At 43.4% G+C, this 15,076-nt stretch overlaps 1 protein-coding gene across 1 annotated transcript in view; it reads right to left on the bottom strand.

Annotated features, from left to right (window-relative positions):
- LOC138851622 (uncharacterized) overlaps positions 1 to 15,076 on the bottom strand; it is a 36,157-nt gene that overhangs the window by 14,816 nt on the left and 6,265 nt on the right. Inside the window, exons 2-3 of the mRNA XM_070080924.1 lie at positions 5,556 to 5,713; positions 2,192 to 2,353 (exon numbers count right to left, since the gene is read on the bottom strand). Coding sequence (XP_069937025.1) covers positions 2,192 to 2,353; positions 5,556 to 5,713 — 320 coding nt within the window. The remainder of the gene's footprint in view (positions 1 to 2,191; positions 2,354 to 5,555; positions 5,714 to 15,076) is intronic.

Raw genomic sequence — 15,076 nt, forward strand, 5'->3', positions numbered from 1 at the left:
CATTAGCACAACAATTTCATATCTAGACGCCTTATGAATTTCGTCCCATAGCATATTACTGCACTCTCTATCAAGGTTTAGGGGCCTATAAATCACACCCAAAATTAATTTATCACTACCCTCGAGAAACTGTAGGCAATCAGATTCTGTGTCCGATGTTTCTTATCTTATATCTTGTCTAATACAAAAATTTAAATTATCTATAACTTACATCGCCACTCCACCACCCTTAATTAACGTTGACCCTATCATTGTGGAATAGCTCATAGCCTAGTATGTGGCATTCAGAAGGCATTTGTCTATCTTTCAGATTGAATCAGGTCTCTGTTACAGCAATAATATCTATATTACCTGCATATGCAAGTAATCTTAGCTCATATATTTTATTTCTTAGACTCCTATAGTTAGTATAGTAAACCTTAAGGGAGCTATTCACTCTCTGTCCTATTCTGTCTCTCTTTGTTTGTTGTTCAAATGCTTTATCTTTACTAGCAACTTTATTTTGTATATAGTCTATAAAACATATCCCTGTGGTATCCTCGTAATATCTTCTGTTGTCTGTCCTTGTACTGCAGCTTGTTTCCCACACACACTCATACCTTTATCATCTTTCATTTTAAAGTTCTAGACAAGTCAGCAATGGGCCCCTCAATCGAGTTGGCTAATGCAACCACTCAGGCCCCTGAGAGATGTACTCCATCCCTTGCATACATATCATGTTTGCCATAAAATATGTCCCAGTTATCAATGAATGGGATTGCAAATTCCATGCAGTACCTGTCAAGCCAGCAATTTACACCAGCTGCCCTAGACATCCATTCATTGCCCGCTCCCCTTCTAGGCAAGATGCTACATATGATTGGGATCCCTCCCTTAGACCTAATTACGTCTATGGCTGATCCGTGCTTATCCAGCAGTTCTTTTCTCCTGCCCTTTCCAAAATCATTTCCATAAGCAGCAAGACAGATGATGGGCTTGTTCCCAATACCTGACATATTACACACACACACACACACACACACACACACACACGTCAAGTTAGAGAAACTACAAAGGTTTGCAACAAGGCTAGTCCCAGATCTCAGGGGAATGCCGTACGAAGAAAGGTTGAGGGAAATCGGACTGACGACACTGGAGGACAGAAGGGTCAGGGGAGACATGATAACGACACACAAGATACTGCGGGGAATAGACAAGGTGGACAGAGATAGGATGTTCCAGAGAGGGGACACAGAAACAAGGGGTCACAACTGGAAGCTGAAGACTCAGACGAGTCACAGGGACGTTAGGAAGTATTTCTTCAGTCATAGAGTCGTCAGGAAGTGGAATAGCCTAGCAAGTGAAGTAGTGGAGGCAGAAACATTACATAGTTTTAAGAAGAGGTATGACAAAGCTCAGGAAGCAGAGAGGGGGAGGATCTAGTAGCGATCAGTGATGACGCGGGGCCAGGAGCCGAGTCTCGACCTCTGCAACCACAATTAGGTGAGGTGAGTACATACACATGCCATGAAGACGGGATGAACAAGACACGAAGACTTTCGTGACTGTCGTTAGTGGGTACGCATTCTACCCACCAATTTTAATAACCCGAAAAACCAGCTTTAAGAATATTCGTGGTAAATGTTCGTTTTTGTTATATTCATCATAAACACTTATTAAAGAGTAATTCTTTATTGGACTGGTATAGTCATATCAGTCAGTATTTTCCAGTCATTCTAGAGTAGACTGGCACAGTTAAATCCCCCTGTATTTGTAATGACGTTGACTATCGAATCTACTCTCGTTTTTTGACTGGGGTGAAATAGACAGCAGAAAGGAATATCACCAGTCATGAGTGTTGAAAGATATTTAAGAGACAGGAAGAATATTTCTCCGCGACCAGAATATCTGGACATACACGCTGAAAGATTAATGTAATACCTGCATTACAGGTTAAAGTAATCTCTAAACACGGTGAGAGATTACTTTAATAACTGCTTTTGGAATTAAAATAATCTTTGTAAACAATGAGATAATAATTTAATCCCTGTTTTATAGATTAAAATAATTTGTTCACGGCGAGATATTAATTTAATCCTTCGTTTTAGGGTTAAAAATAATCTCTCTCTGCAGGCTGAGAGATTACTTCAGTATTTATTTAGGGACCTGTAAATAACTACATAATGTTTTGTAAATGGTTAGTTAGACTTACGTAGATGTTAGTGTTGATAGCGAGAGGAGGAGGTGCAAATGAAGTGGTGACCTGAACAGAAGTGACGTTTTGAGCATACCCCAGGTCGATTCCTACCCAGTTCCCACTGCCAGGGGCTGAACAGGGACAGTCTGTGGCCTGTTTACATGTAGCGCCTGAAAACTATTCCATTTAGTGAGTTAGAATGGCTCACGAAATCGGAACACTATTGCAAATGAATCAAGGAACGGGAAGGAGTCGAACCCATGGCAATTGAGTGTTACAACTCAAACACCAGTGCATTAACCACTGGGCCACCTGACTTAAATAAGATTCATATAACTAGTTGTATATCTGTGTACCATAGAGAGGTTCAACCACAACAGTGACCTCACATACAGATTTTTACAAATTCATTTATCGTAGGTTCAACATTCACCCATTATCTAATTCAGTGAGCATTTACATGCGAAATTAACTAAAAACATCGCAATTTATGTGTGCATCAACATTTCTCGTTGATAAACACCCAAGCCAAATATTTCTAATATTAATAACAATATTAGGTAATATCCAAAGGAAAGATAAACCTTGTCAGTGGAGAGAATTAACCCTAATGGAGCCAACACAGAGAATATTCCCACTTCCAGTTACTATCTTCTTGTGGCTTAGTATTAAACATTACATAATAAATTATCTAAGCACATTATGGAGACAAAATTAAGTTTAGAAGTAGTTTCAAGCAAGAAACACAATTATTGCTACACAAAACATGTTTATCAGTTATAATGAGTGATAGAGGATTCCCTTTTGTTTCAGATCATGCTAATATCATGTTAATATTATGCTAATTCTATGTTAATATTTTGCTGTATGTTAATTTTATTCTAATATTCGAACATTATGTTAGTATCTTGCTGATTATATGCTAATATCATGCTAATGTTATGCTAACATAATGATAACAATATGCTAATATTGTGGTAATATGTTAATATAGTGCTAATATAATGTTAATATGATATAAAAGCACATAAAAGCACCAGGAGCACTGCAGAAGGCCTACTGGCTCATGCTAGACAGGTTCAACTCACCCACCCACTTGTCTAACCACGTTTTTAAGTTAGAAGCAGAGTAGAAGTTGTCAACTTACCATCATGGGAGGGATGATGGTAATCAACTTACCATCATGGGGGGATGATGGTAATCAACTTACCATCATGGGAGGGATGATGGTAATCAACTTACCATCATGGGAGGAATGATGGTAATCAACTTACCATCATGGGAGGGATGATGGTAATCAACTTACCATCATGGGAGGGATGATGGTAATCAGCTTACCATCATGGAGGGATGATGGTAATCAACTTACCATCATGGGAGGGATGATGGTAATCAACTTACCATCATGGGGGGATGATGGTAATCAACTTACCATCATGGGGGGATGATGGTAATCAACTTACCATCATGGAGGGATGATGGTAGTCAACTTACCATCATGGAGGGATGATGGTAGTCAACTTACCATCATGGGGGGGATGATGGTAATCAACTTACCATCATGGGGGGGATGATGGTAATCAACTTACCATCATGGGGGGATGATGGTAATCAACTTACCATCATGGAGGGATGATGGTAATCAACTTACCATCATGGGAGGGATGATGGTAATCAACTTACCATCATGGAGGGATGATGGTAATCAACTTACCATCATGGAGGGATGATGGTAATCAACTTACCATCATGGGAGGGATGATGGTAATCAACTTACCATCATGGGAGGGATGATGGTAATCAACTTACCATCATGGGAGGGATGATGGTAATCAACTTACCATCATGGGAGGGATGATGGTAATCAACTTATCATGGGGGGATGATGGTAATCAACTTACCATCATGGGGGGATGATGGTAATCAACTTACCATCATGGGGGGATGATGGTAATCAACTTACCATCATGGGGGGGATGATGGTAATCAACTTACCATCATGGGGGGGATGATGGTAATCAACTTACCATCATGGGGGGGATGATGGTAATCAACTTACCATCATGGGGGGGATGATGGTAATCAACTTACCATCATGGGGGGGATGATGGTAATCAACTTACCATCATGGGGGGGATGATGGTAATCAACTTACCATCATGGGGGGATGATGGTAATCAACTTACCATCATGGGGGGGATGATGGTAATCAACTTACCATCATGGGGGGGATGATGGTAATCAACTTACCATCATGGGGGGATGATGATAATCAACTTACCATCATGGGAGGGATGATGGTAATCAACTTACCATCATGGGAGGGATGATGGTAATCAACTTACCATCATGGGGGGGATGATGGTAATCAACTTACCATCATGGGGGGGATGATGGTAATCAACTTACCATCATGGGGGGGATGATGGTAATCAACTTACAATCATGGGGGGGATGATGGTAATCAACTTACCATCATGGGGGGATGATGGTAATCAACTTACCATCATGGGGGGATGATGGTAATCAACTTACCACCATGGGGGGGATGATGGTAATCAACTTACCATCATGGGGGGGATGATGGTAATCAACTTACCATCATGGGGGGGATGATGGTAATCAACTTACCATCTTGGGGGGGATGATGGTAATCAACTTACAATCATGGGGGGGATGATGGTAATCAACTTACCATCATGGGGGGGATGATGGTAATCAACTTACCATCATGGGGGGGATGATGGTAATCAACTTACCATCATGGGGGGGATGATGGTAATCAACTTACCATCATGGGGGGGATGATGGTAATCAACTTACCATCATGGGGGGATGATGGTAATCAACTTACCATCATGGGGGGGATGATGGTAATCAACTTACCATCATGGGGGGGATGATGGTAATCAACTTACCATCATGGGGGGATGATGGTAATCAACTTACCATCATGGGGGGGATGATGGTAATCAACTTACCATCATGGGGGGGATGATGGTAATCAACTTACCATCATGGGGGGGATGATGGTAATCAACTTACCATCATGGGGGGGATGATGGTAATCAACTTACCATCATGGGGGGATGATGGTAATCAACTTACCATCATGGGGGGGATGATGGTAATCAACTTACCATCATGGGGGGGATGATGGTAATCAACTTACCATCATGGGGGGGATGATGGTAATCAACTTACCATCATGGGGGGGATGATGGTAATCAACTTACCATCATGGGGGGGATGATGGTAATCAACTTACCATCATGGGGGGATTATGGTAATCAACTTACCATCATGGGGGGGATGATGGTAATCAACTTACCATCAGGTGTGTTTTAATAAACCAGAGGTAATGGTTGATGGTACTTACCAAGTTTCCCCAGCCCGGGTAACCCGAGGCAGTGGGACCTGAATTGATACCCAGGCAATTGACAGATACATCGGTCCACACGGGTGTCTTCCAGCCATGCACGTCAGTGTTGTCTCCCTTGGCCCAGAACTGACGATTGTAAAGAACGCAAGTTGAACCTGCAGAAAGTTAGAAAGTAGTTAAACCTGGAGGGAGAAAGTTAAAAAGTAGTTGAACCTGGAGGGAAAAAGTTAGAAAGTGGTTGAACCTGGAGAAAGTTAGAAAGTAGTTGAACCTGGAGGGAGAAAGTTGGAAAGTAGTTGAACATGCAGGGAGAAAATTAGAAAGTACTTGAACCTGGAGGGAGAAAGTTGGAAAGTAGTTGAACCTGCAGGGAGAAAGTTGGAAAGTAGTTGAACCTGCAGGGAGAAAGTTGGAAAGTAGTTGAACCTGCAGGGAGAAAGTTGGAAAGTAGTTGAACCTGGAGGGAAAAGTTAGAAAGTAGTTGTATCTGAAGGGAGAATGTTAGAAAGTATTTGTTGCTACTTATATCTCCAGTTTAAGCGCTTCCTAACTTTTCCTTCCAGATACAACGGCTTTGTAACTTTCTCCTCTGCTACCCACCGGGTACAACAGCTTTCTTTCTCTCGCCTTGATAATCTCCAGATACAAGTACTTTCAAACTTTCTCCTTCTCTCCATAACCTCTCTGTATGAGTACTTTCCAACTTTCTCCTACAAATTATTATTATTATAATCAAAAAGAACCGCTAAGCCACAAGGGCTATACAGCGCTGCTTCTCCTACAAATACTTTCCTACTTTCTCTTTACAATTATAAATACAATTATCAATACTTTTCACTATTGCGGTAACTAGTGACATGGTCCTCAGACAAATAGAGAAACTAAAACCTAACAAATCCCCAGGTCCTGATGAACTGTTTGCAAGGGTGTTAAAGGAATGTAAAGAGAAACTTAGCATACCTTTGGTTAATCTTTTTAACATGTCACTACAAACTGGCATAGTGCCTGATAAGTGGAAAATGGCAAGTGTAATACCTATTTACAAGGCAGGTGACAGGTCCTTAGCTTCGAACTATAGACCAATAAGCCTTACCTCTATAGTGGGAAAATTTATGGAATCAATAATTGCCGAAGCAATTCGTATCCATCTTGACAGGCATAAATTGATTAACGAATCTCAACACGGTTTTACAAAAGGGCGTTCTAGTCTTACGAATTCACTAACTTTTTTCACTAAGGTGTTTGAGGAGATAGATCATGGTAATGAATATGATATTGTGTATATGGACTTCAGTAAGGCTTTCGATAGAGTTCCACTTCAGAGGCTATTGAGGAATCTTAAGGCACACGGAATAGGAGAAAAATTTTCCTGGATAGAGGCATGGCTGACAAGTAGGCAGCAGAGAGTTTGCATAAATGGGGAGAAATCAGAATGGGGGCACGTCACAAGCGGTGTTCTGCGAGGGTCAGTGTTGGGTCCCTTGTTGTTCACAGTTTACCTAAACGACACAGATGAAGGAATAAATAGCGACATAAGCAAATTTGCTGATGACACCAAAATAGGCCGTCCAGTTCATTCTAATGAGGACACTAGAGCACTCCAGGATCATTTGAATAGACTGATGCAATGGTCGGAGAAGGGCAGATTATTATAATCAAAAAGAAGTGCTAAGCCACAAGGGCTGTGCAGCACTGCAGGGTAGGAAAGGAAGCGAGGGTATTGGGCGGCAGAAGGGGGAAGGGTTACAGAAAACAGCAGGGCAGGGGATAGTGCAGGGTAGAGGGTAGCAAGAGATCGAGGTAGAAAGGGCTGAAGGTATCATCAGAGTTTGTGAAGTCAGTTGTTAAAAAGTCAATTAGAGAGACCGGTTGAAAGGTGGGTCCATCAGCGAGAAGGGAAGGTAAAGAGAGAGCAGCGGAGCGAAGACGACGTTGGAGGTAAATTCTGCGTGCTCGTTGATAAAGTGGGCAGTCTTACAGAATGTGGCTGACCGATAATGGAACCTGACAATTCTCACAGAGAGGAGCAGGGCACCTCTCCATGAGATATCCATGAGTAAGACGAGTATGGCCAATGCGGAGACGGGAGAGAGTAGTCTCCCAACCTCGGCACTGGTGACAAGAAGACGGCCAGTAACCTATACTCGGTTTAATAGATTGAACTTTGTTACCGAGTAGAGTAGACCAACGTTGTTGCCAACGGGTGTGAAGGTGGGAAGATATTGCAGCAAAATAGTCCGTAAATGGAACACCTCTATATGAAACTGGTAGGTCATGTACTGCTGACCGCGTAGCAGTGTCTGCCTGTTCATTGCCCTGTACGTCAACATGACCAGGGACCCAACAAAAAACAATATCTTTATGCTTGGTAGAGATGCGGCATAGCCAAATTTGGATACGGAGGACTAAGGGATGAGGTGTATCAAATTTCTGTATAGCCTGTAAAGCACTAAGGGAGTCTGAGACAACCACAAATGATGACACAGGCATAGATGCAATACGGAAGAACATAAGAACGAAGGAACACTGCAGCAGGCCTACTGGCCCATGCGAGGCAGGTCCAAGTCTCCTACCGGCTTAAGCCAATGCACCCAACCTAGTCAGGTCAGGTCACCTTGACTTAAGGGAGGAACACGGCAACCGTCCTGGTAGCACAAGCTAATCAGGTCCAACTCACACCCACCCACACCCACTCATGTATTTATCCAACCTATTTTTAAAGCTACACAACGTTCTGGCCTCTATAACTGTACTTGGGAGTTTGTTCCACTCATCCACAACTCTATTACCAAACCAGTACTTTCCTATATCCTTCCTGAATCTGAATTTTTCTAACTTAAAACCATTGCTGCGAGTCCTGTCTAGGCTAGATATTTTCAGCACACTATTTACATCCCCTTTATTTATTCCTGTCTTCCATTTATACACCTCAATCATATCCCCCCTAATTCTACGTCTTTCTAGAGAGTGCAGATTCAGGGCCCTTAGTCTATCCTCATAGGGAAGGTTTCTGATACATGGGATCAACTTTGTCATCCTCCTTTGTACATTTTCCAGAGCATTTATATCCATTCTGTAATACGGTGACCAAAACTGTGCAGCATAATCTAAATGAGGCCTAACCAAGGATGTATAGAGTTGAAGAACAACCTGAGGACTCCTATTATTTATGCTTCTTGATATGAAGCCAAGGATTCTATTAGCTTTATTGCGAACACTTATGCACTGTTGTCTTGGTTTCAGATTACTGCTAACCAGAACTCCTAAATCTTTTTCGCAATCCGTAATATTAAGATCTACATTATTTAGTTTATATGTGGCATGGTTATTGTCCTGTCCAACATTTAGAACTTTGCATTTGTCTATATTAAACTGCATCTGCCACCTCTCCGACCACTGCATCAGTCTACTCAAATCTTCCTGGAGTGCTCTAATGTCCTCGTCAGAATGAATTCGACGGCCTATTTTGGTGTCATCGGCAAACTTGCTGATGTCGCTCTTTATGCCCTCATCTATGTCGTTTATGTATATTGTGAACAGCAGGGGGCCCAACACTGACCCCTGTGGAACACCGCTCGTGACGCTTCCCCACTCTGATTTCTCCCCATTTATGCAAACTCTCTGCTGCCTATTTGTCAACCATGCCTCTATCCAGGAAAAAATTTCTCCTCCTATTCCATGTGCCTTAATTTTCCTCAATAGTCTCTGATGTGGGACCCTGTCAAAAGCCTTACTGAAGTCCATATACACAATATCATATTCATTACCATGATCTACCTCCTCAAATACCTTAGTGAAAAAAGTTAATAAATTCGTAAGGCAGGAACGCCCCTTTGTAAAACCATGCTGAGATTCGTTGATTAATTTATGCTTTTCAAGGTGGCTACGAACTGCCTCGGCAATTATTGATTCCATAAATTTTCCCACTATGGAGGTTAGGCTTATTGGTCTATAGTTCGAAGCTAAGGACCTGTCACCTGCTTTGAAAATAGGTATCACATTTGCCATTTTCCACTTATCTGGCACCATGCCAGTTTGTAGTGATATGTTGAAAAGATTAGCCAAAGGTTTGCTAAGCTCCTCTTTACATTCCTTTAGAACCCTTGCATACAGTTCATCAGGGCCTGGGGATTTGTTAGGTTTTAATTTATCTATTTGCCTAAGGACCATGTCACTTGTGACCCTAATCGTGCACAGTTTATTATCGTCCTGTTCCACATAATTTATCATTTCTGGAATATCGCTGGTATCCTCCTGTGTAAAAACTGAGAGGAAGTATGTGTTAAAACTTCTACACATTTCCTTATCACTGTCAGTGAGCTGACCCGAGGAACTTTTGAGTGGGCCTATCTTGTCCCTGATCTTACTTCTGTATACCTGAAAGAATCCTTTTGGGTTAGTCTTCGAATCTCTTGCAACTTTAACCTCATAATCTCTTTTTGCTTTTCTAATTTCTTTTTTTATTTCTCTCTTTAACTGAATATATCGATTTCTTAATTGCCCCTCTCCTCTTTTGATTTGCCTATATATGCCTCTCTTTTGACCAATTAGATATTTTAATCTATTGTTCATCCATTTAGGATCATTTTTGTTTGATCTGATTTCCCTATTTGGAACATAATTTGACTGAGCAGCTAGAACTATGCCCTGGAAAGCGTCATATCGGCATCCATCACCACCTACCTGACCCTTAGTCAGGTCATTCCAGATCAGCCCACCTAAGTAATTTTTCAGTCCTATGAAATTAGCCAAGCGGCAGTCAGGGACAGAGACTTGATTGCCATTATTAGGGGAATTCCATGATATATTAAAACTGAGTGATTTGTGATCACTTTCCCCAAGCTCGTCATTAACCTCAAGATTATTAATTAGTGTTTCCCTACTGGCAAGAACCAAGTCAAGGAGGTTATTTCCCCTAGTTGGCTCTGTTACAAACTGTTTTAAAAAACAATCCTGGATCGTATCAAGAAAGTCACCTGACTCTAAATTTCCTGTCAAATTGCTCCAGTCAATCTGTCTATAGTTGAAATCTCCCATTAGCACATTTTCGTATGTAGATGCCTTACGAATTTCGTACCATAGAAGTTTACTGCACTCCCTATCAAGATTTGGGGCCCTGTAAATCACACCCAAAATTAGTTTTTCTCGGCCCTTGAGAAAATTTAAACCCATGTGTGGTGGCCCAATTGGAAACACGGTCGACCGCATGCTGGAGAGAAACTGTAATGAGGTGACAGTCAGCGCCTGCACAGGCAATAGCGAAGCCATCAACAGAGTGACACATTATTAACCCGAAAACGGAAATGTATGTCAGTTAAAAAGTTCTTAAGGAAGGATGGTAGATTGCCTCGAAAGGCCTAAGGAGTGGGCTTGGGCCAAAATATTATACCTCCAAGTTGTGTCATATGCATTCTCAAGGTTAAAAAATATGGCAATAACCGAGTGGTTATTCGCAAAAGCATTACGAACACATGTATCCAAGCATAGTAAGGGGTCTATGGTAGAACGGCCCTTACGAAAGCCATATTGACGAGTGGAGAGACTGTTGTGCGTCTCTAAATACCACACTAAACGTCTATTTACCAGGCATTCCATCACTTTGCAAACTGCACTGGTAAGAGCAATGGGACGATAGTGGGAGGCTTCATGTCCCGTAGTACCCGGTTTGCGGAAAGGGAGAACAATGGCAGATTTCCACAGCTGTGGAAGAACTCCTTGTGACCAAATAAGATTGAAAAGGCGTAATAGGACTGCAAGGGCTGACTGATGTAAATGTTGTAGCATACGAATATGAATGTCGTCGGGCCCAGCTGCCGATGATCGGCAAGCTGAGAGTGTTGCCTCCAGTTCCTGAAGTGTAAAAGGCACATTATACTGTTCTTCTCTGAGAGAAGAAAAGTCCAAGGGTGCTAACTCTCTGGCAGACTTTGAGGAAAGAAACGAGGGGCATAGATGGAGCCCCTGAGAAATATGGACCAGATGATTGCCAATTTCATTGGCAACATCTAGTGGGTTTGCTATATCAACACCGGCAACCCGCAGAACAGGAGCCGGGTCAGGAGAATATTTACCACTCAGTTTTCGTACTTTTTTCCAGACTGCACTCATAGAGGAAGCAGAGGTGATGGTGGAGACAATCTCGCCAGCAAGTGCATTTAGCGTCACTGATGATATGGCGAGCGATTGCATGCTTCTGCTTAAAATCAAAAAGCCTCTCCGTGGTTCTCTTGTACCGGTACCTGCCCCACGCAGGGCGTTTCAAACGTACTGCACGAGCACAAGCAGGAGACCACCAAGGCACGCATTTCTGAGAATGCCTGCCCGAAGTTTGGGGTATAGAATGAGAAGCTGCGGTTAAAACGGAGGACGAGAAGAGGTGTAAAAGCTCATCAATGGAGGACGAAGAAGGAACCTCACTAAAAACAGTTAGTTGTGAGTAAAGGTTCCAATTTGCCTGATCAAATTGCCAGCGTGGGTTACGAAGAGGTGGTGAATATGAAGGGGAAGTAAGAATGATTGGGAAATGATCGCTGTCATGTAAATCCGGGAGAACAGACCAGGTGAAGTCTAATGCGGCGGAGGAAGAGCAGACTGAGAGATCGATGCAAGAGAGAGTATGAGTCCGAGGATCAAAATGGGTGTGAGTACCTGTATTTAAAACATGGAGGGGGTGGGTAGCAAGAAAAGCCTCTAACTGAATGCCACGGGAATCACAGTGAGACCCCCCAGAGGAAATGATGGGCATTAAAATCGCCAAGTAACAGAAGTGGTGGCGGTAATGACGAAACAAGAAAGGCAATATCTGGGATAGATAATGCCCGAGAAGGAGAGAGATACAAAGAACAGAGTGTATACCACCTATGCAAGTGGATACGGGCTGCTGTGTAATGCAGCGAAGTACGAACAAATAGCTGATGGTATGGAATATCAGTGCGTAGAAGAAGGGCACTTTCATTAAAGGTCCCATCAGGAAAAGGATCTGAAGAATACAATAAATTATAGCCTGAGATGGGATAGATAACGGCAGAGTGTAATTTTGGTTCCTGTAAGCAAACACCAACAGGGGAAAACTGGGAGAGCAACATCTGAAGCTCACCCCGATTACCCCTGAGGCCGCAAATATTCCACTGTAAATAGGCCATGATTGGCAATGATAAAGATACCTGAAATCTGCAGGTAAGGGTACCTATGGACTAGAGGGGTTAGAAAAGTCCACATGCGGTGGCAAAGGAAAACGTTCAAGTAGCGAAGGAACGGTGCGTTGTGAAGAAAGGAGTTGCGCAGATGGAGAAGAGGAAAGAGAAGGAACAGAGGGTGGATCAGTGTCCATTGATGGTTTGGTCTCTGCAATATATTCAGAGATTGCTTCAAGTGTTTCGGAGTTCAGAGACATCGTATGGGAGACAATATTGGAGATGGAAGGAGGAGGAGTTTGAGTAAAGATCGGAGCTGTAATGGACTGTACCAAGGTGGGGGGAGGGCGAAAGGCTGGAGGGAACTGTAGAAGTGTGGGAGGGGACAGAAGAGGCAGAAACCTGGGAGGTGGCAGAAGAGGAAGAAACTTGGGAGCGGACAGGGGAGGAAGGCACAGTACGAGGAGGAGGATGAACCTCCACACTTGTAATGGAGCCAGTGAAAGGGAAGACCCAGGTACAGAGACCGGGAAGGTAAAATGTTGAGGTGGATGAAGGGAAGGAGGGGTTTAAGAAGATTTGTTGGACCTCTGAGAATAGAGGGACGAGTGGGAGGAGGTGTCGTACGAGGTCTTGTCGATACCGGAGTTTGTGAGGGAGAACACGAAGAAGTGAGGACAGACTGAGGAGTTGAAGTAGGGACGTCTGAGCCCAGGACAGCAAAAGAATTAGATACAGGAGTGACTATGGGACTGGCAACCGCAGAGGAGGCTGCAGAAGATGTGACCCCAGAAGTGGGGGGACGCTTTGAAACACGAGAATAAGAAACACGGGGCAGTCTCCCTTGGAGGCGGAGATGAGAAACTGCCATAGCATAAGGGAGACCTTCTGCCTCTTTGAGGCAACGAATTTCCCGCTCATTTAAGTAGACCTGGCAACGGCGAGAGTACGAAGGGTGAGCCTCATGACAATTAAGGCAAGAGGGAGTTCGACTGCAAGATGTATTAGAATGGTCATCGGCACCACAGACTGGGCATTCGGCTATAGATCTGCAATATTTTGCTGGGTGGCCAAATCGCCAGCAATTCCTACACTGTTGCGGTGTAGGGATCACCTTCCAAACTTGTAACCGATGTCCTGCTACATAAACAGAGGATGGGAGTTCACAGCTGTCAAAAGTTAAATGAGCCACATTGCAAGGGTATCATCTTCGCCTGCAGGCAGGAAGAACATAAGTGTCTACCTTGAGAATTGGGAGATCTTGGAGTTCCAGCTGTTCGAGAATGTCATTGCCACATGTCTGGAAATTCTGTTGGACTATGGTATGGGGCAGAATAACAGTACCACTACAAGAATTGAGGGAATGATGTTTTTCGATAGTGATAGGAATAGTATCGATATGTGAAAGAAGAGAAAGATCATGAGCTTGGGTAGAATTCTGGACTGTGATGATGCATGTACCACTCTTAAGAGCATGAAAGGAAATATCTCTACCAACGTGGCGTAGGAGCGCTTTGCCAATACTATGGTCGGAAAGATAGGCAGTAGAAGAAGTCGGTCTTAAAGTAAAGAATTTAGTCCATTGTGTGGTCCGAAACTGAGTGTGGAGAGGGAGTGCATGACGTGTCGGTCTTTTCCGAGTAGAATGGGAAGGTAACGAAGTAACATCATCAGGAGATTGTCGTTGGCGTTTAGAAGTGGGACCAGAGTCGGTCCGACGTGGGACGGGCTGGCGATTCGAAAATCACCACACCATAGAGGGAGAAGCCGGGAGCATAGTCAAAGGAGAGCAGAGGTCAGACAAATCGAAGGAGTTAGTGGAAGCCCCGATACCTGAAGCAGGTGAGGAAACAGCACCAGCAGGAGGTACAGGGGCCTTAGGAATGTCCAAAGAGTGGCCAAAAGATGAGGCGAGGTCAGAATGGGGTGCGGTAACAATAAGGGGCCCTGGGGTAGCGGAGTCATGGATTGGGGACTCCATGGTTAGGTTACTTCTTTGTTTTTGATTTTAAGAAAAAAAAAAATAAAATAAAATAAAATAAAAATAAAAAAAGAATAAAAAAGGGGGGGGACCGGGGAGGGATAGTTCCTAGGAGGAATGAAAGGGCCAGGAATCTCTCTCCGTGCCCAAGAGGACCTCAGCACCGCAAGTAGCGCAGATGCAGCATAGAACCCGTGCCATACCCTACCCTTCATGCCAGTAAACCAGCAATCCGGGATAGCAACCTCACATCTGCCGAGCTACCTCGGTGGACAAAAGAGAGGGCGGCCGGATATCTGCCACAAAGCATACCTCCTTCGGCCACCACCCCCAGAATCCGAAAGGTGGCTTCCAGAGATACACCCGTCGCCCGAAAGACACCCAAAGCCACTCTCCGGGATACC

Source organism: Cherax quadricarinatus, unplaced genomic scaffold (genome assembly GCF_038502225.1).
Source record: "Cherax quadricarinatus isolate ZL_2023a unplaced genomic scaffold, ASM3850222v1 Contig1263, whole genome shotgun sequence".
Classification (NCBI taxonomy): Eukaryota; Metazoa; Arthropoda; class Malacostraca; order Decapoda; family Parastacidae; genus Cherax; species Cherax quadricarinatus.